The 18,649-nt window shown below is 32.0% G+C and overlaps 4 protein-coding genes across 6 annotated transcripts; 2 read left to right on the plus strand and 2 right to left on the minus strand.

Annotated features, from left to right (window-relative positions):
- Positions 1-3,514: 3,514 nt before the first annotated feature.
- LOC105249842 (zinc metalloproteinase nas-13) lies at positions 3,515-5,200 on the plus strand. The gene is made up of 5 exons (XM_011255602.3): positions 3,515-3,698; positions 3,879-4,058; positions 4,310-4,612; positions 4,816-4,949; positions 5,024-5,200. The coding sequence occupies exons 1-5, from the start codon at positions 3,545-3,547 to the stop codon at positions 5,171-5,173; spliced, it is 921 nt and encodes a 306-aa protein (XP_011253904.1). The 5' UTR covers positions 3,515-3,544; the 3' UTR covers positions 5,174-5,200.
- Positions 5,201-5,416: 216 nt separating this feature from the next.
- LOC105249769 (serine/threonine-protein kinase fused) lies at positions 5,417-8,625 on the minus strand. Of its 3 annotated transcripts, XM_011255484.3 has the most exons (9): positions 8,371-8,625; positions 8,171-8,284; positions 7,953-8,098; positions 7,692-7,871; positions 7,478-7,622; positions 7,214-7,407; positions 5,932-7,121; positions 5,662-5,846; positions 5,417-5,578 (listed from the first exon to the last, which is right to left on the minus strand). In XM_011255484.3, the coding sequence occupies exons 1-9, from the start codon at positions 8,503-8,505 to the stop codon at positions 5,510-5,512; spliced, it is 2,358 nt and encodes a 785-aa protein (XP_011253786.1). In that variant the 5' UTR covers positions 8,506-8,625; the 3' UTR covers positions 5,417-5,509. The 3 variants fall into 3 exon arrangements, with proteins under 3 accessions (XP_011253786.1, XP_011253795.1, XP_019882639.1); XM_011255493.3 differs by lacking the exon at positions 8,371-8,625 and having other exon boundaries at positions 7,953-8,082; positions 8,171-8,256; XM_020027080.2 differs by lacking the exon at positions 8,371-8,625 and having other exon boundaries at positions 7,949-8,082; positions 8,171-8,256.
- A 2,187-nt stretch (positions 8,626-10,812) lies between these two features.
- LOC105249852 (high choriolytic enzyme 1) lies at positions 10,813-12,616 on the plus strand. The gene is made up of 6 exons (XM_011255613.2): positions 10,813-11,038; positions 11,171-11,326; positions 11,496-11,822; positions 11,900-12,036; positions 12,185-12,474; positions 12,610-12,616. The coding sequence occupies exons 1-6, from the start codon at positions 10,855-10,857 to the stop codon at positions 12,614-12,616; spliced, it is 1,101 nt and encodes a 366-aa protein (XP_011253915.1). The 5' UTR covers positions 10,813-10,854.
- Positions 12,617-12,765: 149 nt separating this feature from the next.
- LOC105257735 (U11/U12 small nuclear ribonucleoprotein 48 kDa protein) lies at positions 12,766-14,683 on the minus strand. The gene is made up of 5 exons (XM_025411203.1): positions 14,365-14,683; positions 14,130-14,298; positions 13,975-14,037; positions 13,505-13,649; positions 12,766-13,436 (listed from the first exon to the last, which is right to left on the minus strand). The coding sequence occupies exons 1-5, from the start codon at positions 14,497-14,499 to the stop codon at positions 12,791-12,793; spliced, it is 1,158 nt and encodes a 385-aa protein (XP_025266988.1). The 5' UTR covers positions 14,500-14,683; the 3' UTR covers positions 12,766-12,790.
- Between the last annotated feature and the right edge of the window lie 3,966 nt (positions 14,684-18,649).

Below are 18,649 nucleotides of genomic sequence, written 5' to 3' on the forward strand. Positions count from 1 at the left end.
CGTTCCTCTCGAGGCGATACGTTCGCTCGCACTTGCGCGAATGTCTCGATCTTTGCTCTTTCGGCTCTCGTAGAATTAGAATTCCTTCGCTCGCCATTCCCTGATAAAATTCTCCATCTTTCTCTACGTAATCACCAAAAATTAGTATAAAATTTAATATTAAAATTTAATTAATTTATTAAAAAACTAGATGTGTGATTTATTAACATATCTAGACGTGTTGAAATCTAAAACGAGTTTCTTCTTCCAATGAGAATTTTTAATGAGAGAAAAAAACACGACGAGAAGGCAAAATTTAAATATCTTCCTCTTTTCTTATTTTTGATGACAAGATGGACGATTTTTAGTAGAGTCCATTTTGATTCTAACGGATTATTTACCAATTGATTTTTGTATTCATAATATATACTAATTAATATACAAGTATTATGTAATCGTGCATATTAATTTTATCCCATGTGCTTCACAGATATTTCATGACACGCGATTTACTGATTCTTTTCGTTTCATATTTTTGCAAGAATATTACAGGTAAATCAACTATATAAAGAAAATAAGGTACTTATCTTAAGTATTACAGAGAAATTCAACCACTCTGAGATACATCAGATATTATTAATGTATGCATATAGGAAATTAATATTGACATCTATTTATTATCTCTCAGCAGTATAACAGATAAAATAGAAAGTATGTATAATATATAGCAAATCGTAAGCAGCTCTGCATAAAGCTACAAAATTTAAAAGAATCATCTGCATTTTAACAACCGTTAGGCTATCGATCGGCCACTGTATAAATTTTATCAACTTGTCAAGAATTAATGATTCGATCCGCGTCAAAGATCGTAATCTGGTCTTTATGGAAGGTATTTTGCAAAAGAAATTTCTTAATAAAATAAAAGGTTTTTAAAAGAAAAGCAAAGAGAGAGAAAGAGAGAAAATAAGCCAGATAATAAAAAGACAGTGGGCAGACATCCGACAGGATCGCGACGAGATGATCCAATTTGTGAAAAGAAGTGGAGAAGAAACCGAGACGAAAAGCCATAAACCATCGTTAGACGCTCATAAAACGCGAGTTCCCCGTAACGAACGTGTAAGAATCATTCTTGTTCGCTTGCGGTTCCAAGAAGTCCGGTTAGAATTTAGGCTACGAGCTCCCCGAATCTGGAACGCCTCGGTCGTTGGCCTTGCCTTCGATTCCCTGCCTTCGAGATTTTCGGGCGCAATATTGTCGTATACCAGCGTGGTTGTACATCCATATGTTAAAACGAAGCTTTTATCTAACAAACGTCTAGACCGGTTCGAACCAAACATGCTGCTGCTTGCGAATCACGCGACATCGCCGACAATTTTGCCCCAAACCCGTAGAACGGTTACGGAAGGGAGAAGATGAAATCTAAACAACGTCCGCTTAAGAGATGGAAATTTTAGTAATTTCGATAATTTGAAGTTTTAGTGATATTATAATTTTATTTTCGCTCGATTATTATAAAGATAAATAAAATCGATGTAAAATGACAAATCCGTCAATGTGACATTAATTGCACATTAAATATACAGATACAGTTTATATTAAATAATAATAAGATAATAAATACATAAGAAGATTTTTAAATGACAAAAAGAACACTAAAAGATAAATATAATATTCTATTTTAGATAATATTCTATATTTTTATTTTTTGTATTCAATAAATCTCTGTGTCACTCTGAATCTTATTTATCTAATTTGAAGATTACGTTCAACATTTTCAAGAAACAAATATTAAATAGAAATTTTTAATTAAGTGTAAAAAATATCACAATCATAACAAAAATTATTCAACTTGAAAATTTGCAATTGTTAAGCAAAATTAATATTTTCGACATCGATCCTTTAAACGTCAAATAATTTTTCAAATTAAACCTAGCTATTGATTTATGTCAAAATTATTTATAAAAGAGAAGATTAATTCATTTCTAAATTATTTTTGTGTTCCACAATTGAATTTCTTATAATCATCCGTAAATTAGTGACTATAGCTGTATCTTGAATCAATTTTCGATTCATTTTTTCATTTGCGATATGTCACTCTAATTCTCGTTATTCAAACTGATAATGAAATAGTTATTAAAATGCATTAGCGTTATCAACATTGTTTGTGCATCGAGCACTTGATGCGGTGAGCGAAGTCGCTACCGTTAATTTCGCGCGATTATAATTGCACGCCTTTTTTTCTCGCCTCGTACATGCCCGGGCCCGAGTGAAGACAGAGGCTGAGGACTGAGGACGAAGCTCGGGCGCGACGGAGACGGAGGTCCGGAGGGAAAGGCACGAAACGCACGATTCGAAGATAATATACCGATGTACTGAATTACGCGGCCGGCTACCGAATCACTTTGACCCACATCCATGGTCGCCTCGAGGCGACGGGATGCCGGAGATCCGATCAGGCGCCTTCTTCTTGGCGCTCCTTTATCGAATCTACCGTGTCGCTCATTTTCGGAACAGCGATAAATAATGCGCTGTAAGAGATGAAAAAAAAGAGACATGCCATATTTTTTACTGGTAACTGGCCAACAACGGAGAATATTCTATGATAGATGCATGAGTAAAGAGTAAAAGTTTGAAAAGTTTGCGTGTAAAAGACGCGCAACTTGAAATGTCAAAAGTTTGTTATTCTATATGTCGGAATCTGTATTTTACTCTCAAATTTCTTAATAAATCTTTAAAATCAATCTTAAATGATAAATTAGACGAAATTCAAAGTTTAAAATCTTTAATGATAAATTAGACAAAATTTAGATATCCAACGTAAATTTAATTATGTCCAAAAAAGAAATTTAATTATCAATTAAAAGATTGTAATAAATTAAGCAAATGCGAAATATATTTTGAATATTTTGCAATATAATTTATTTTGCAAATATATTTTTATTTAAGGTATTTTTGTCATCAAAATATCTAATAAAAAAAATTTACTGTAAAAGAAATTGCTTCTACAAAAAGAAATATTTTAAATTTAATCATACGAGATAAAACGCAACAAAACTTAATTTGTATTTATTTCGTGTACACGTAACTTCCTTTATGTAAATGTATGTCTTGATGTACATCACAATAACGTGCGGTGATAATTCTACTTGTCACCGGAACCTATTTTCTGGATACTATTAGGTCGCAAAAGATAAGCCGTGCAATTTATATTCCGGCTGTGTCCGCGATTATAATTTTCGACCTAAATAGTTTTCAAAATGAGAGAGCATGAATGAAACATAGCGATGATAATTAATGTTACTAATTAGCACCCGAAGACAATACTAATTTGGTGTAAATTGAATTAAAGAAGTATCGATGAAAGATGTGTCACATTTTAAAAACATTTATCTTTTCCTTCGCTCAAATCCGCGAGATAAAAACTATGTATTTGCATATCTAGTATCTAAAAAATTCTGCAAGTGAGTGTACTCTACGATGGATAGGAGTTACATATATAAGGTAAAGAACAATACCTTGTAATGTTAGACTGAGTGGTGCTCTCCTTCAAGACAAAGGAACAATAATGATCCTAATGCGAATAATTTTACCGTTTGTAGCCATCGGTATCGGTTCAGGATTGCCAGCTAAGAGTCATCGCGGATCTCATGGTCGTCCTATACCGCCTGAGCCACGATTCAATGGAGTTTTCGACAATGACTACAATCATGAACAAATTGGTAATTAAAATAATTCAATTAATTGTATTTCTAATTTCGCGACAAACATATATAAACATAAATATATATAATTTAAAATAAAAATAAATTTTACTTGAATTACATTTTGTTATACGGGTGTAATCGTTGAACAACGCTTCATCAAAATTATATTGTTATACTCATTTTTTTCTCCCATAGCCAATGATGTAAAATCTTGGAGTCCGAATGATCCACAAAATGTTTGGGAGCTGAGTGGCTTACACGAGGGTGACATAATGCTCCATCCGGATAGTCCACCGGGGAAAAATGGCGTCCTAGATGCTACAGCACGATGGCCCGGCGGTGTTGTGCCCTTTTTTATACAAGAAAATGATTTTGGTAATTTTTCATATTTCTTTACATAACTATAATATATAGTAAATAGAATAGTATATCAAATAAATATTTTTAGTTAAATATATACATGCTATATTATTATATATTATATATTTGTATTTTTATTAATCGATCTTGCTCAGAATCGCTTAAGATTGAAATTAAGCGTGTCACAAAATTAATTACAGCAATAATTTATTTTATAAACATATACTGAAAATTCAATTTTATATGTAAGAATTATAAACTCATAGATCGAGATCAAATCGAACTGATCAAAGGAGCTATGCAGGAATATCATGAGAAAACTTGCTTGCGTTTTCGACCTTACAAAGATACCGACGAGGATTATGTGACGATGCAAGCGAAAAATTCGGGATGTTGGTCCTTGGTAGGTCGTCACGGTCAGGGGCAGGTGTTGAATCTACAAAATCCGGGATGCGTTCATCACGGTGTTGTCGTGCACGAGCTCATGCACGCCTTAGGCTTTTACCATCAGCAGAGTGCCGCGGACCGAGACGAGTGGGTCACCATACATTGGGAGAACATCAAATTGGGTATTTGCCAATAATACTAATATTTCTAAAATATTTTATCTTCTGTAATAATTTTTCATGTTTGAAAGCTAACGTTTTTTAACGCGTAATATACTATTTATTAATTTATTCATATATCAAAATCAAAATGGTGACACATTTCGTAATCTTAAGACGGATAATCTCGTGTAATGCATGAACCGAATTTTAATGAACTGTTGCAGGTAAAGAGCATAATTTCAAAAAGTATGACAATCGTACTGTCACCGATTACGGTATAAGCTATGATTACAAAAGTGTCATGCACTATAGTTCCCATGCATTTTCCAAGAATGGAGAACCTACTATTACGCCCAAGGTAATAACCGTGTGTCACATTCGCTATATTTTTATTGATTTTGGTTTACTCTCAATGTTCATGTCATTTCGCAGAAAGAGAAGGTAAAACTTGGTCAGCGAGACGGACTCAGCGAAAAGGATGTAGCTAAAGTCCAAGCAATGTATAAAGAGCAATGTGGCGATCGTAAACCGGAAAAAAGTGATTCTTCTGAAGAGATTTCTATAGAGTGGCTATTCAACTAAAAGTTTATGTTTTATAGAACAAATTGTCCAAAATATAATATCAAAATATATAAATATATATAAATAAGAAAAGCAAAAAGAAAAAATAAACTAAAATACACAAGTACATTAAATGTACATATATATGTAAGCGCACTTTTAAGGTATAATACATATTTATTATATAGCAATTTATGAAAATATCACAAATATGTTTTATTTATGAAGTATAACTATTCTGTTTATGAATAATAAAATATATATTTGATTCTGAAATATTATAAACCTTACGTATCAAATAAAAATAGCATTAAAATTGATCCCTAAAAATAATATTTTTATTTGCTCTTAAGGCACTTAATTGGCAGGACTTTTTTGATTGTAATATGTTAGTTGTTTCAATTCATTTACAGCATCCTCTGCAGCCTAGAATAATATTATATAAAATTGTGTGATTATTATATAAAATTCAAATTTTAAAGAACATACTGCATGAATAATTTACTTACATGTTGTACTTGTTCATCCTCATCCTCAGTTAAACTTTCAATAAGATTTCTTAATGACTTATCCCACACTTGCTGTAATGCTCGACAGCAAAATCTACCCAACAATCTGATCATAATACATGTTCTCGCCCGTAAAATAGCTTGTCGATGACTGAGAAGTTTGTTGAGCTGTTCCACCAAAACTCCTTCATCAAAATATAAATTGACATTCATACAATTTATACAATTATAATATATTGTAAGAAAAAATAATATGCATAAATGGCTCACCAGAAGGTTTTGCACGTAGTACAACTTGTTCCACAAGTTCAGCATTCTCCGGTTGAGAACGTAAAACATTATTTAAAATCGCAATGAGATCTGCAACAACTCTTGCCTTCCTTTTTTCCAAAGCTAGCAATTGCTGTAGAAGTGACATTCCATTCACAATGTAAATAGCATCGCAAAACTGCATGAGGAATTGATCCTTGATGTAGACTAATCTACAAAGAACCAGCATAGCACATTCAAGCGCTTCAAGCTCATCCGCAGATAAAGAAGACGCCGATCTCGTTCCTGCGTTGGCTAAATCTGCTGTGTTCGATTCGCTGTCGGAACGTTTTAACATTAACAATTTTATAGCATAAACGAGATTCGGTACCACTCTTACATCTAAATAAACTTGTTCAATTTTTTTCAAATTTTCCTTGCTCACTGATACAGTAAATGGCAAAGATAATAAGCAAGCTACATATTCGACGACTCGACAACCAGCTGCCGGATTTCTCAGAGGAGAAACAAACACCGAAACACAGTTTTGTTGCAATAATGAGTCGATCTCGCCCTCCATAACTTCTTCCATTGATCTTTGTAAAAATGCAACCCACTCTTCGTTTTCGATAGGTCTCTCTACTGCCCTCAGATCCCAATCTGGCAATCTTGTATGCTTTTCTGTCAATTTTTTTCCGCCGAATTCCTGTTCATAATCAATGCTCAAGCAGCTCTGTTTGCAATCACCATCACCATGTACAATTTGATTCACGTGTGAAGATACTTCGATTTGTTGTCCTACATTAATTCCATCACCCTGAGCATTAGTGTGATGCATTTCCATATTCAACTGTGATATATTATTATCCGTTTGTGTTTGAACAGGTTTTGAGTGATCTTCTAGTATTGGAAAGTTATGATGTACATTTGCACTATGCGGACAATCATTTTGACATACAGAATGATCTGCAGCTAATAGATCACTTCTCAGAGACGCTCTACGACTAAGATTTCCTAAGAGTACATCAATGCTAGCACTAGAATCAGTGCCACTTGGTTCGCTACGACGTAATGCTTGACATTGAGTTATTCCATGCTGACAGTAAGTAAAAGATATTGGATAACCTGGTTGTGAAAAACACGTTCGTTGACGATATTCCTGATGTTTCCTTTCTTGCTCTTGCATTTTTTGGATTGCTTTTTCCACAACTCTGAAAGAAGTATGATTAAATATAAAAAATATATATAAATATTATGTACGTAATTCCTTTTAAATGAATACTAAAAATTTACAATACAATACTTGGATTGATTTGCAGACCGCATTGCCAGATTATGTAATTGCTGCTGCTTTGCTATCGCTTGGCTTGCAGACAATGGAGTTGTGAATGGAGTAGGTGCAGTACCGCTTACTATTATAATTCGATCTTTGACAAATGGGTGTTTGAGAAGATCAGGCCACGTTAATCGTTGAGAAGGATCTTTTTGGAGTAAACCCTAAAATTGAAATTATAGTAAAAGTTATATGTTAATGTATATATATATTACATAAAATAAATATTCTTACTTGTAAGAAGCTTTTGCAATTTAAAGAAATAAAATCTGGCCACTTTATTGCTTCAAATCTGATCAACTTAACTAAATGCAATATCGAATTGGTTTGAAAAGGAGGAGAACCAACTACCAATTCATAAACTATACAACCTAAAGACCTAGAAATGATACAATTTGTTATATAAATAAGTTGTATCTAATAGTTATATGGAATAGTATACATTTACCATAAATCAGCATTATGATCATAGGGATATTCCTCTATAAGTTCTGGTGCCATATATAACGGTGTCCCTTTGATTGAAGTAAGTACATGTGTCCCAGTGCTCATGCTACGAGCAAATCCAAAATCACATAGCTTAGCCACACCATTTGCTTCCAAAAGAACATTTTGAGGCTTCAGATCTCTAATAATATTAATATAATTACCATATAATTCCATATATTACATTGCTGTCGTTTATGTCTAAAATTAATTACATACAAACCTATGCATCACTCGATTTGAATGCAGATAATAGAGCGCAGATACTAAATCACATGCTATTACTTGTGTTCTTTCCTCAGATAATCTGCCTTCCTTATCCAATATGTCATAGAGCTCCTTATCTGCGTATTCTGTTACAACCACGATCTAGATCAGATATTCCACAAAATATCTAGAAATATATGTGTAAAATATAAATTCAATTCTGATCTGACATACCTCATTCTCTGTTTCAAACGAGTCTAACATCTGTACAATATTGGGATGATGCAAATGGCGTTGAATCTCACATTCTTGGCGCAAACTCTTCAGTTCTTTGAATGATCTGCCACACTGTGGAGTAAATATATTGGTGTGTTAGTCACGAGACAGAAGTTATTTATATCTCTCTTGATTCATGTACACAGTCAACAACATACCTTTCTTATCATTTTGAAAGCTACGATTTCACCATCCGAGCGCTTCTTTGCTTTATAAACCTGCCCAAAAGATCCCTCCCCAATGTGCTTCAAAATCTCGTATTTTTTCATTTTGAAACTTTCGTATTTCTTCATCTTGACAGCTTTTAAGTCAAAAGATACACTCTTTACATTATAATATGCGCATGCGACAAAATAAAAACCGCTCGACGTTGAGATGTATTAAATATAGATAATTAAATATAAAAGCATTAACTATAGATTAAATATAAGCAAATACATTTTTTCTCATTTGAATCACTTTAAATTTAAGAAAGTTTTCACAGCATCGCGATACATGTTCTTTCTCTTTTTTTAAGAAGTGCTTCCAATTTGAAAAAATTATTCAACACATATGAATGTAGATTTTTTTACTTTCAACACTTGTTCATATTATTTTTCACGTTTTTACAATAAAAAATTAAGCAATCTTATATTTCAATTACTTACTTTCTCAGTCTACAAGCTTGTAAACAAAGATTATTTGTTATGATTGCGCACTAACGCCCACTTTATACTGTTGAAGCAGAGAGAAATAGTAAGCCAATGTATGATCGGTAAGAAGCCTCTGATGATAACAGAGAAAAGACAATTTGCGAGAAAAAAAATCAATATGCATTTTGTAAACTAAATACAATAAATTATATATGATGAATTAATTCTTTACTATATACAATTGCAGATAAACAAAATAAATGTTAAAAACTAATAATTATATCGTATATGCATGTTTATTAATTTATATAAATATATTCTTTTAATTATGTATTTTTTTCTCATTTTAAATCACGCTTTGTTTACGATTAATCAAGCAATTATAATCGTTAAACAATGTAAGAATGCTTTTATATGTCCGAATCTTCCTACTTCTCAGTACATATTGAGAATTATATCTTTCAGTTTATAATATTAAATTGATAAAAGTATATCTGTAGAATTTTTTGTGTTTTTTGATCAATTTAATTCATAAGATTCAAGGTATAGATTTACATAGAAATTTCTTTTTAATTTTTTGCTTCAAGTAGATAGTAAATTATTTTTCATTTACTAGCTTAATTTCAAATAATCGATGTTTTGAATCTCTTGTCGGAATTATATTAGAAATTAAATTAGAAACTGACAAAAAAGAGATATATTGTGGATTTTATGTTAGTTTTTTATAAATTTTATACCTATATTTTTTTGTTTTATGATGAAAAATAGAATAAGATTTAGCTAAGTCTAGTTTCGCCGCGTAATAGTAAGCGAGAGTTTTATAACATTATATTAAATTAATATATTCTGTCATATTACTACTGTTGTAATATCGCAAAATAATATATATTACAGTTTTTTACCACACAGATAATTTGCATTATATTATTTATTAGTTCCACGTTATATTGTTGCAACAGTGTTTATTGGGCCATGTGCTCTCTGATTGAACATAGTGTCTAAATCTTTTGTAATTGATTTGTGTCAGAATGATTCCTTCGATCAAATTTGCTATTGCATGATAATTTTTATCACCGTAACAAATATTAATTGTACGGTGTTAAAATGTTACGGTAAAATTATACGGTGTTAATGTTTAAGAGTAAAAAAAATAGAATTACGATAAAAGAACACTTTTGTTACGCGCCGCAATCTATTAACTTTTTCGTTAAAATATATATTTATATTTGTAAGAAAATTAAATTTGCTATGACAAAAAGCATAATTTTTGAATAATTGAAATGAAAATCTTCAAAAATGCACAGAAAATATTATTTTTTGAAGATTTGAAAAATTATTTTTTACAAACATAAATCTCACAATATCAAATATTTACAGTAAGAACGAACTGTCATCATAGAATGATAGTATATTCGAAAGCAGATCATCCATATTATAAAATTCGCCTATTAAGTGTTTTGCTTGCAAATTAATATGATAATATATTGATAATAAAGATTGATAATATATATATTTATATGAAAGCAAAACCTATTTTAATCGCGGATTTTACTGAGTTTCTGCTGTTAACTCTACGTTAAGCTATTGTAAATCTACTTGATTTTTATTACTTGCTCACGTTTTGTTGACAAACTTTATATGTACTTTTTAAAATTTTCAAACATTTTGCAAAATGTGTTTTCGACAGACTTTGGACTATTTGAATATAATTCTGATGAACTGCTGTAATAAAAATTATATGAGCGATATAAAAATTAATTGATCAAAATTTCATTGGCAATTATTGTGAATTCATAATGCTCCATTTCTTAACAATGGTTTCCCAATTTAATTTGCTAACAATGACATTTCGAATCATTGAGGATTATCGGTGAAAATAATTCTAATAACATTTTGATTGTTGTTATTCTAAGACATTGATTGATAAAACATGCCGAATCAATATTAATTTCACTACAATGCGAGCCAGCAATCTCAACGCCAGTCTATGTTTATAATTTATCCAAAAGGATGCAGAAAGCTCGATGCTTGTGTAGTTTGTTTTTATTAACATTGATAGTTTTATTAGGAAACTGGCTTGCCACAGATGTTAACGCACATTTGAAGCAGTTTCTCAATCCATGGAGAAGATCTGAGCCATCAAGATTGATACAAACAAGGAGAACCGCTTCTGGAACTGTCATTAGTTATAGACGTAAGTGAAGAAGTTTATTCATTAATTTGTTAACTGTAAAGATAATGTACAAGTGCGTGTAAAAGATAGATAGCGATGAAAATAAAGTTTAAAACGTCACAATGTCTTATGACAATAATATTTTATACACAGTGGATAAGTGGTCTCAATACGATAATCCTGAAGAAAGTGCAGAACAAGCAGAAGGAGATATACATGTTTCGCGAAAATCGAGAAAAACTATTACGACGAATAAAGCTTTATTATGGACCAATGGTGTCGTCAATTATTACGTTCATTCTTCCATAGGTGAAAATTTTCATTTTTTTGACAATTTTAAATCATACAGAAATAATAATAAAAAAACATACATATAATAATGATACATATGACAATTTTTTTACGCCATTCCAACTTAAAATCAAGTAACATGTTGAAAAACTATTTCCAAACATGGGGTTTACATTATCTGCTTCAGTTAATGAACCGACGAAACTTGCTATGCTGGAGAGTGCATTGCAAACTATAATGTCAAAGACTTGTATTAAATTCGTACGCATTCAAGAATATGAGAAACTTCCGGCAAACAATTGGATCAACATTACGGGTCATCAAAAGGGTTGTTTCTCCAATTTAGGACGTAACGCATATAGACCTACAAACCTGAATTTAAACGTGGATGGCTGTTTCTATTTAATTGGACATCCGATACACGAAATACTACATGCTTTAGGTGTAAATCACGAACACATGAGACCAGATCGCGACAAATACGTCACTATAATATGGGAAAACATAGAAAAGGGTAATCAATACTGACTTCCTCCCCTAACATGCAATTAACGCTGAATTGAAAAGTAGAAATAATAAATCGATTTTCAGGGCAAGAATACAATTTCCACAATCTGAATAAAAATATCGCAACAGCTTATGGATTCCCGTATGATTACGATAGCGTAATGCATTATTCGATGACTGCATTCTCTATAAATAGATCGAGTCCAACAATAATACCTACGGTAACTATGCGATAAATTCTCACAAATAAAGATCTGAAAGATATTTGAAAGATAAAATTGTGTTAATATGTCTAATTTATTATATTAAATAATATATTGTTGATCAGTCAAGATTTTTATTGAATTGATAAAATTTTATCTTTTATAGGCTTCTCCTGTGGAAATTGGCCAAAGAGATCACATATCTTATTATGATATACAGAAATTGTTAATTGCTTATAATTGCAGTTCCATGGATACTAAAAATAAATCTATACTTGAAACAGAAGTGAAACCGCAAATTTCGCAACGAATGTTTACCACATATAATTCAAAATCAAACAAATTAGAAAAAAATAGAAAGTACCCTAAATCAGAGAAATCAATGAATAGATATAATCAAGTAACTTTTCCTAGATCTATACATCATAATCAGCCTTATAATTATCCTGTACCCTTGTGTGTGAATCCAATATATTTATATGTAGATTTTCATTTTTATTTTAAGAAATAAAAAAATATTTGATGAAATAAACTAAATAGAATTTTCAAATGTGATTATAATTAAAAAATATATTTAATTGATAATAACAGAGAATGACATTTCATTAAGTACATATTATTCATGCTAGATTTATTTTAAGATTATTTAACAAATTCATTAAGTACATAATATTCATGCTAGATTTACTTCAAGATTATTTACAAATTTACCCACTTTACATATATGAGACACAAATTCAAATATTATCTTTTTATTCTTAAAATTGGCTTATTAATAATCCTTATTTTTCTTTTTTCGTTTATGATCTCTATGTTTCGAATGTCTTTCTTCTGTTCTTTCTGATGATTTGTCATGATTCTGAGATTTATGTTTCTTTTCATGATGTCTATCTTTATATCTATCTTTACTTCGATGTTTACTTTTTTTATGTGATTTTCGATCTCTTGAATGGGATTTTCCATGTTCGCTACGCCTATGTTTTTTATATGTTTCGTCTGAATATCTTTCCTGCCTGTTTTGATCTCTTGATCGATGATAATCCTTTTCCTCTGAATGTTCTCTTTTTATCTCATCCCTTTTGCTATTGTAATGATCATTTCTTCCTCTAGAATACAAATCATCATAATTTCGTGAAGAAGTATGAAATACTTTATATAAACATTCGGTTTTGTCTTGAATTGCTTCATGATTTGAATCATTTGATTCAATAGTCTGAACATGATCTGAATTATTTTGCTCCAACATGTAATCTGTATATATTTCCATTTGTTGATTAATCAATTCTCTGAGTATTTCAACATGAGATTTTTTATTTGTATGAACACCTCTATGTTTTGCTCTACGTCTTTTCAAATTACGTTCTTGAACTAACAATTCCAGAAAAGATAATTCCTTGTCTTGTTTCTCTTGGTGTTTCCTGAAAATAAATTTATATATATATATATTTTTATAGTATTGATATTATAGACATTATTATTGACTTACAAATTGCCAATATCTGCAATATCCTGTCCAATGTCTGGTTTTGCAGTATTAGAGATGACATAATCATATAATGCTTTTCTCTCATCGCTGGTAAAATCTGTGATAAGCCTATCAGATGTACGTGGTATTAACCGCTCACCTATACCTATTATCAAGTGTCAAGAATTCATATTTTTTGAAATTATAACAATTATAAAACAATTAAAACATTTGAGTTAAACTAAGCTGTTTTCTTGCAATTTTAAAATCATAGATATAGTTTTTAATCGTATTGATAAAAAAATGACAAATATCTTATCACAATATATCCATTTTAATTGTTTTATATGATTAAATATTGAGTAAAGGATATGTAAAAGGATATATTGATTCCACACCAAGTATAACACTCATAACTTGCTGTAAAAAATTCTCCATTATCACTTAAAATTTATAAAAATGCATATACTTCCTATATATATTTTACTAACCAATTTGCATTGCTGGATTTTGTTCCTTGGCCTTCTTTAGAACTTCATTTTGTAATTTTTCATCTATAGCAAATATTTTATAATGTAATATAAGATATTACTGCTAAAAAATAAAGAATTTATTTTATATATTTTACAATATGAAATTTGCTTACCAAATTTTATACTGTATGGTGAATCTGTTGGTAAATTTGGCTCCGATAATGGGATATCTAATTTTCCATAACCTTCAGTTTTCCATTGACAAGAGATAAGATGATCACTAAGAGATTCTTCGATTAATTGGTGGGATGGATCATATGGACACGTGAAATACTCCTTATCCTATATAAATATTATAGTTAAGTTATAATAATGATGTCTTTATGATAGCAATCTAATAAAACTTACAATATTTGCCATTGTACTCTCCATTGTCCAGCCTAAGGCTTCAATAATATTGGTGGTTTCTTTATTAACTTCATCAGTAAAATTCTTTAGCTCCTCTAATTGTTGTTTACGAGAATCACTTATAATTTTTGACATATTAATTTTGATTTCGATCAACTATTTCATACAGTAATTTAAACTTATGTCAAGTATTTTGAATTCTCTCATAAATACGATGCATTTGTTGGCTTATGTTATGAATTTGAATCAATTTGAATGCCAAATTACAGCCAGAAATAGTCAAGGAAAATTAGGTTATGCTAGGTTATGGTTACAGTTAAAATATATTTACCCCACATGTTTGTTTGTGCGCAGACGCAAATACGTAATATGTATGTAGTGACATCTATTGGTGGAGATAGATGATGATGTTGGTTAGATGATACGAGGATTCTTCTCGATTGGTACACTAGAAATTAATTAGAATCAATATTTTATTATCGACATCCTGATGTTAACATTATTAGACATTATTATGTTTCTTTTGTAGTCAATAAAATTAAATTAATTATATATCACATGCAATTATATATTACATGATAATACAAATTATATACACATAAATTATATATATCTCTAAAACTATTTCCTACTAAACTATTTATACGTTTCACACGTATGATGTGTGAAAAATAAAGAAACTTGTTTTCTTTCTCTTTCAAAATATTTAAAGACAGGTTACGTATTTGTTGTCTTTGTCTATATATGTAATAAAAATAATAATCGATTCAAATTGATGAACTTTTCTTTTCTTTTTGAGCTTATCTCTTTTGTCTCTTATATAAAGACCCATCTTACACATTCGCAGTTATAAATATTTTTTATCGCGTCTCTCTCAAAATATAAATATACAACAAACATTCCTTTTATTTTTTGTGCTTATTAGTTTATATTTTTAATAATATATTAATAATAATTAATAATAATAATAATAATAATAATAATAATAATAATAATAATAATAATAATAATAATAATAATAATAATAATAATAATAATTAATAATAATATTTCTCATCTTCTCATCTTCTATAAGTACCATGGCTACAATTTTAAATGTTAATTTTTCTTCATGAATGTCTTAATATTGTTTCGCACATCAAGTAATAAGCATCGCTATAACGAATACTAATAAATGAAATTGCAATAGCTTCAATGTAACTGTACCTGCTGTTTTCCTTCACCTGTGTAATGATCTTTTCGAAATGTCCAAAGAAGGTTGTTTGCATCCTAACAAATGGCGCAGCAAAAAAGTCAACGCAAAAACGTGGAAATGTTGAGCGAATAACGTGCAAACATTGCAATTTCTACGAATTCACGCTGCTTCGAGTCAATAGGGGTGGCCTTAATTAAAGTCAAATTATGCAAAGAAACGTATCTCTGCAAACGAATACTGTCATTTCGAATGCATATTATCGAAAGAAATAAAAAAAAGATTCGGCTTTAACATGGCCTCTTGGAAATATATAGTTCGTTAAAACCGTCACTATAAATGCATAAAGCTCTCCTTTGATTTATTTTTTGATGAGTATCAATATTTGATACATATTTATCATTTATATGAAGGGAATTAATCAACCCATTAGGAAAATCATAATTTAAAGTTATCCATGTGACAATATTTGTGGCTCTTTTTAGAAGATTAATAAGGAAACTGTCAATTATTGACATATTAATTAGAAGCAGTCATTGAAGCGCGACAATTTTCGCGAAAATAAATCGAGCGCAGTCGCGGGGTATTCCCGACTTCTCTGCGAAGAGAGAGAAGAAAAGAAGAATCACTAGCTGCCGTGAATCAAAACGACAGCTACAAAAGGCAAGACAAAGTGCCTTTTCGCCGTGAGAGAACCAAATTCGCGTGCGAATCGCGTGGATGTTTCCGTCGGCGTCTCCGATGAGGGCAGAGGGGAAAGGGACAAGGGTGAGAGCGGGCAGGAGGAAGACGGAATGAGTGAAAGAGCGAGATGGAGCGAGTCGCGGAAGAGAGCCGCGGGGAAACGAGAGAGGGAGAGAGAGCGAGAGAGAGAGAAAGAGAGACGAGAGAGCGAAATGGCTCTCGACTGCCGCTACCAGACAAAGAAGCCCGTCAAGCACGATGATGGACGCCTTCATGAACGACCCTACGGAGCCCCGTACATCACTTTTATTACCGCCGTCCTCATTTTCATATTTCATATTTACATTTCTAGACCGCCGTAAATCAGCGAATTTATGGGTAATTAGGCCTTTGTGCCGTGTGGACCCACACCGCGCCGAGGGCTCGGGGCTTATCGAACGATACGGAGAGCCGCCGCCGGCTTATACCGCATAGAGAGGGTGGACTTTTCCCTTTCTCGCCCCCGCCTCCCCCCCCCCTTCAGCATCGCCGACAGTGCGACTCACCGTGTCGTTCCTTTACCCCGCGGAGAAGCGAACAGAATGACTTTTCCCGACGAATTCTCTCTCATTGTCAGCGCGAGGCCCTCCTCTCGCCTCGTCCCCGGCGAGGGGATCCGAAAGTTCGTGCGCGACGAGAAGGAGGTTGCGCCAAGTTTTCCGCGAGTAATAAAAATCTAAGGCAGATTGGAAGGATTGTTCAATTTTATTTACCGCGATGTCCGCCGCGGAACGGCGGTGTTAAAACTTTTACATCCTCTTCGTTAAGGTGCGCTTCCTTCCGTATAGTTACCTATCGTACGTCGCGCGCGATGCACTTGGAAGACTCGCTCGCGGCCAATTCGAGCCTGAAATTGATGATTGCGGGTTAAACAAGTTCGTTTTACGCTTCATTTAGCGAATTCACGAAACAGAAACCAAACAATGTTTATGTTTAAATAAAAAAAATCTACTCAACTTGAGACGCAACAATAATTTTTAAAAATTTGTACACTTTATACGCGAATCTTTGATTATTTTCAAATTGTTGGAATGACTATTCTTTCTTTTAAATATTTAAAATATTTCTCGAAAAGTTATTGTATCGCACGTATAAGACTGCTATTCTGAATAATACACGATCGTGATTTTAATATGATAATTTTCCATTCTCATCTTGCAGCGGCAGACCGGATCTTATGACGGCTTCAGGGAAGGCATCGGAAGTTGACGTCGATGAACAGGAGCTATTTCGAGTTCCTCAGCGTTGCTCGAGAAGGAGGCACTGACGTTAGCAGCGAGCTACGAGCCGTTGAGCGTATTACGGCCTCATAAAGGTCTCCGTTAATATTTAATAGTGCGTTTTAATGGTGCACGCAGGTGCGAGTACATCGTGTCATCTACTTTCCGCCCTTCGCGTGCATCCTAAGTATCTGTTAATGACGGCTTACAACGAAATGGCGAAGTTCCCTCTCCTTCGACTGTTCTTTCTCACTACATTGATGCACAAGTTTGCTGTCACGATTCGGTTGTTGTAGCATTACGATCCTTCTTAAATTATAACTTTATGGTTTTGGCGAGAGTCGTTGCGGAAATGGCGAATTTTCACTCTCTCTCTCTCTCTCTTATATTTCACCTATTTTCATTATTTAATGTGACTAGCACTATTGTATTTGAATGACAGTGAGATAGTTGAGAGTTTTAAAATTAATTATTAAACATTCAAATAATATTACTAACATAATTCAGACAAGGAGCATTTTTAGAATATCTTGTCAATCTCTCTGTCAAATATTTAATAAAAAGTAAGCTCAAAATTCAAGAGGATAATTTAGATTTAAGATCGATACGCTTCAATTAAAATTGATAAAATCTTAGTCGTTGCATGTCTTGATTTTTACGACGATCATTTGCATGTTTATTTATGAATTATGCATGAAATCTTCATAACATATTTATTACATCCAAACAATGCGTTCAATTGTGCCAAGTATTGATCAATATTGATAACTGTATGTAACGATACATCAGCATCAGAACATCCGCATTTATCGCATGCAAATTATTTGATTCGTATTGCAATATTCGGCAAACCGTCTCTAAACATTTGTTGAATGTTTATCTGGTGCATTAGCAGCTTACAGTGCATATCTAAATGCAACCACTCGCCCAGTACTTGTCAAGCCGAGATAGGTAATGCATTGTATAGATCATGTGACGCGTATGACAATGTAATAATTCATATCAACGTGATAATTCCACGACTGAATATGACAAAAACAAAATTTATTAAATATAAATATGATGCATTTGTATATTTGTCCCTCGTATTTTTGACAAATAAATACGTTTCCAGTTGCACGGGAAACCTTTCGAGACATGTAACTTTACG

Source organism: Camponotus floridanus, unplaced genomic scaffold, assembly GCF_003227725.1.
Source record: "Camponotus floridanus strain SB8 unplaced genomic scaffold, Cflo_v7.5 scaffold38, whole genome shotgun sequence".
Taxonomy (NCBI): Eukaryota; Metazoa; Arthropoda; class Insecta; order Hymenoptera; family Formicidae; genus Camponotus; species Camponotus floridanus.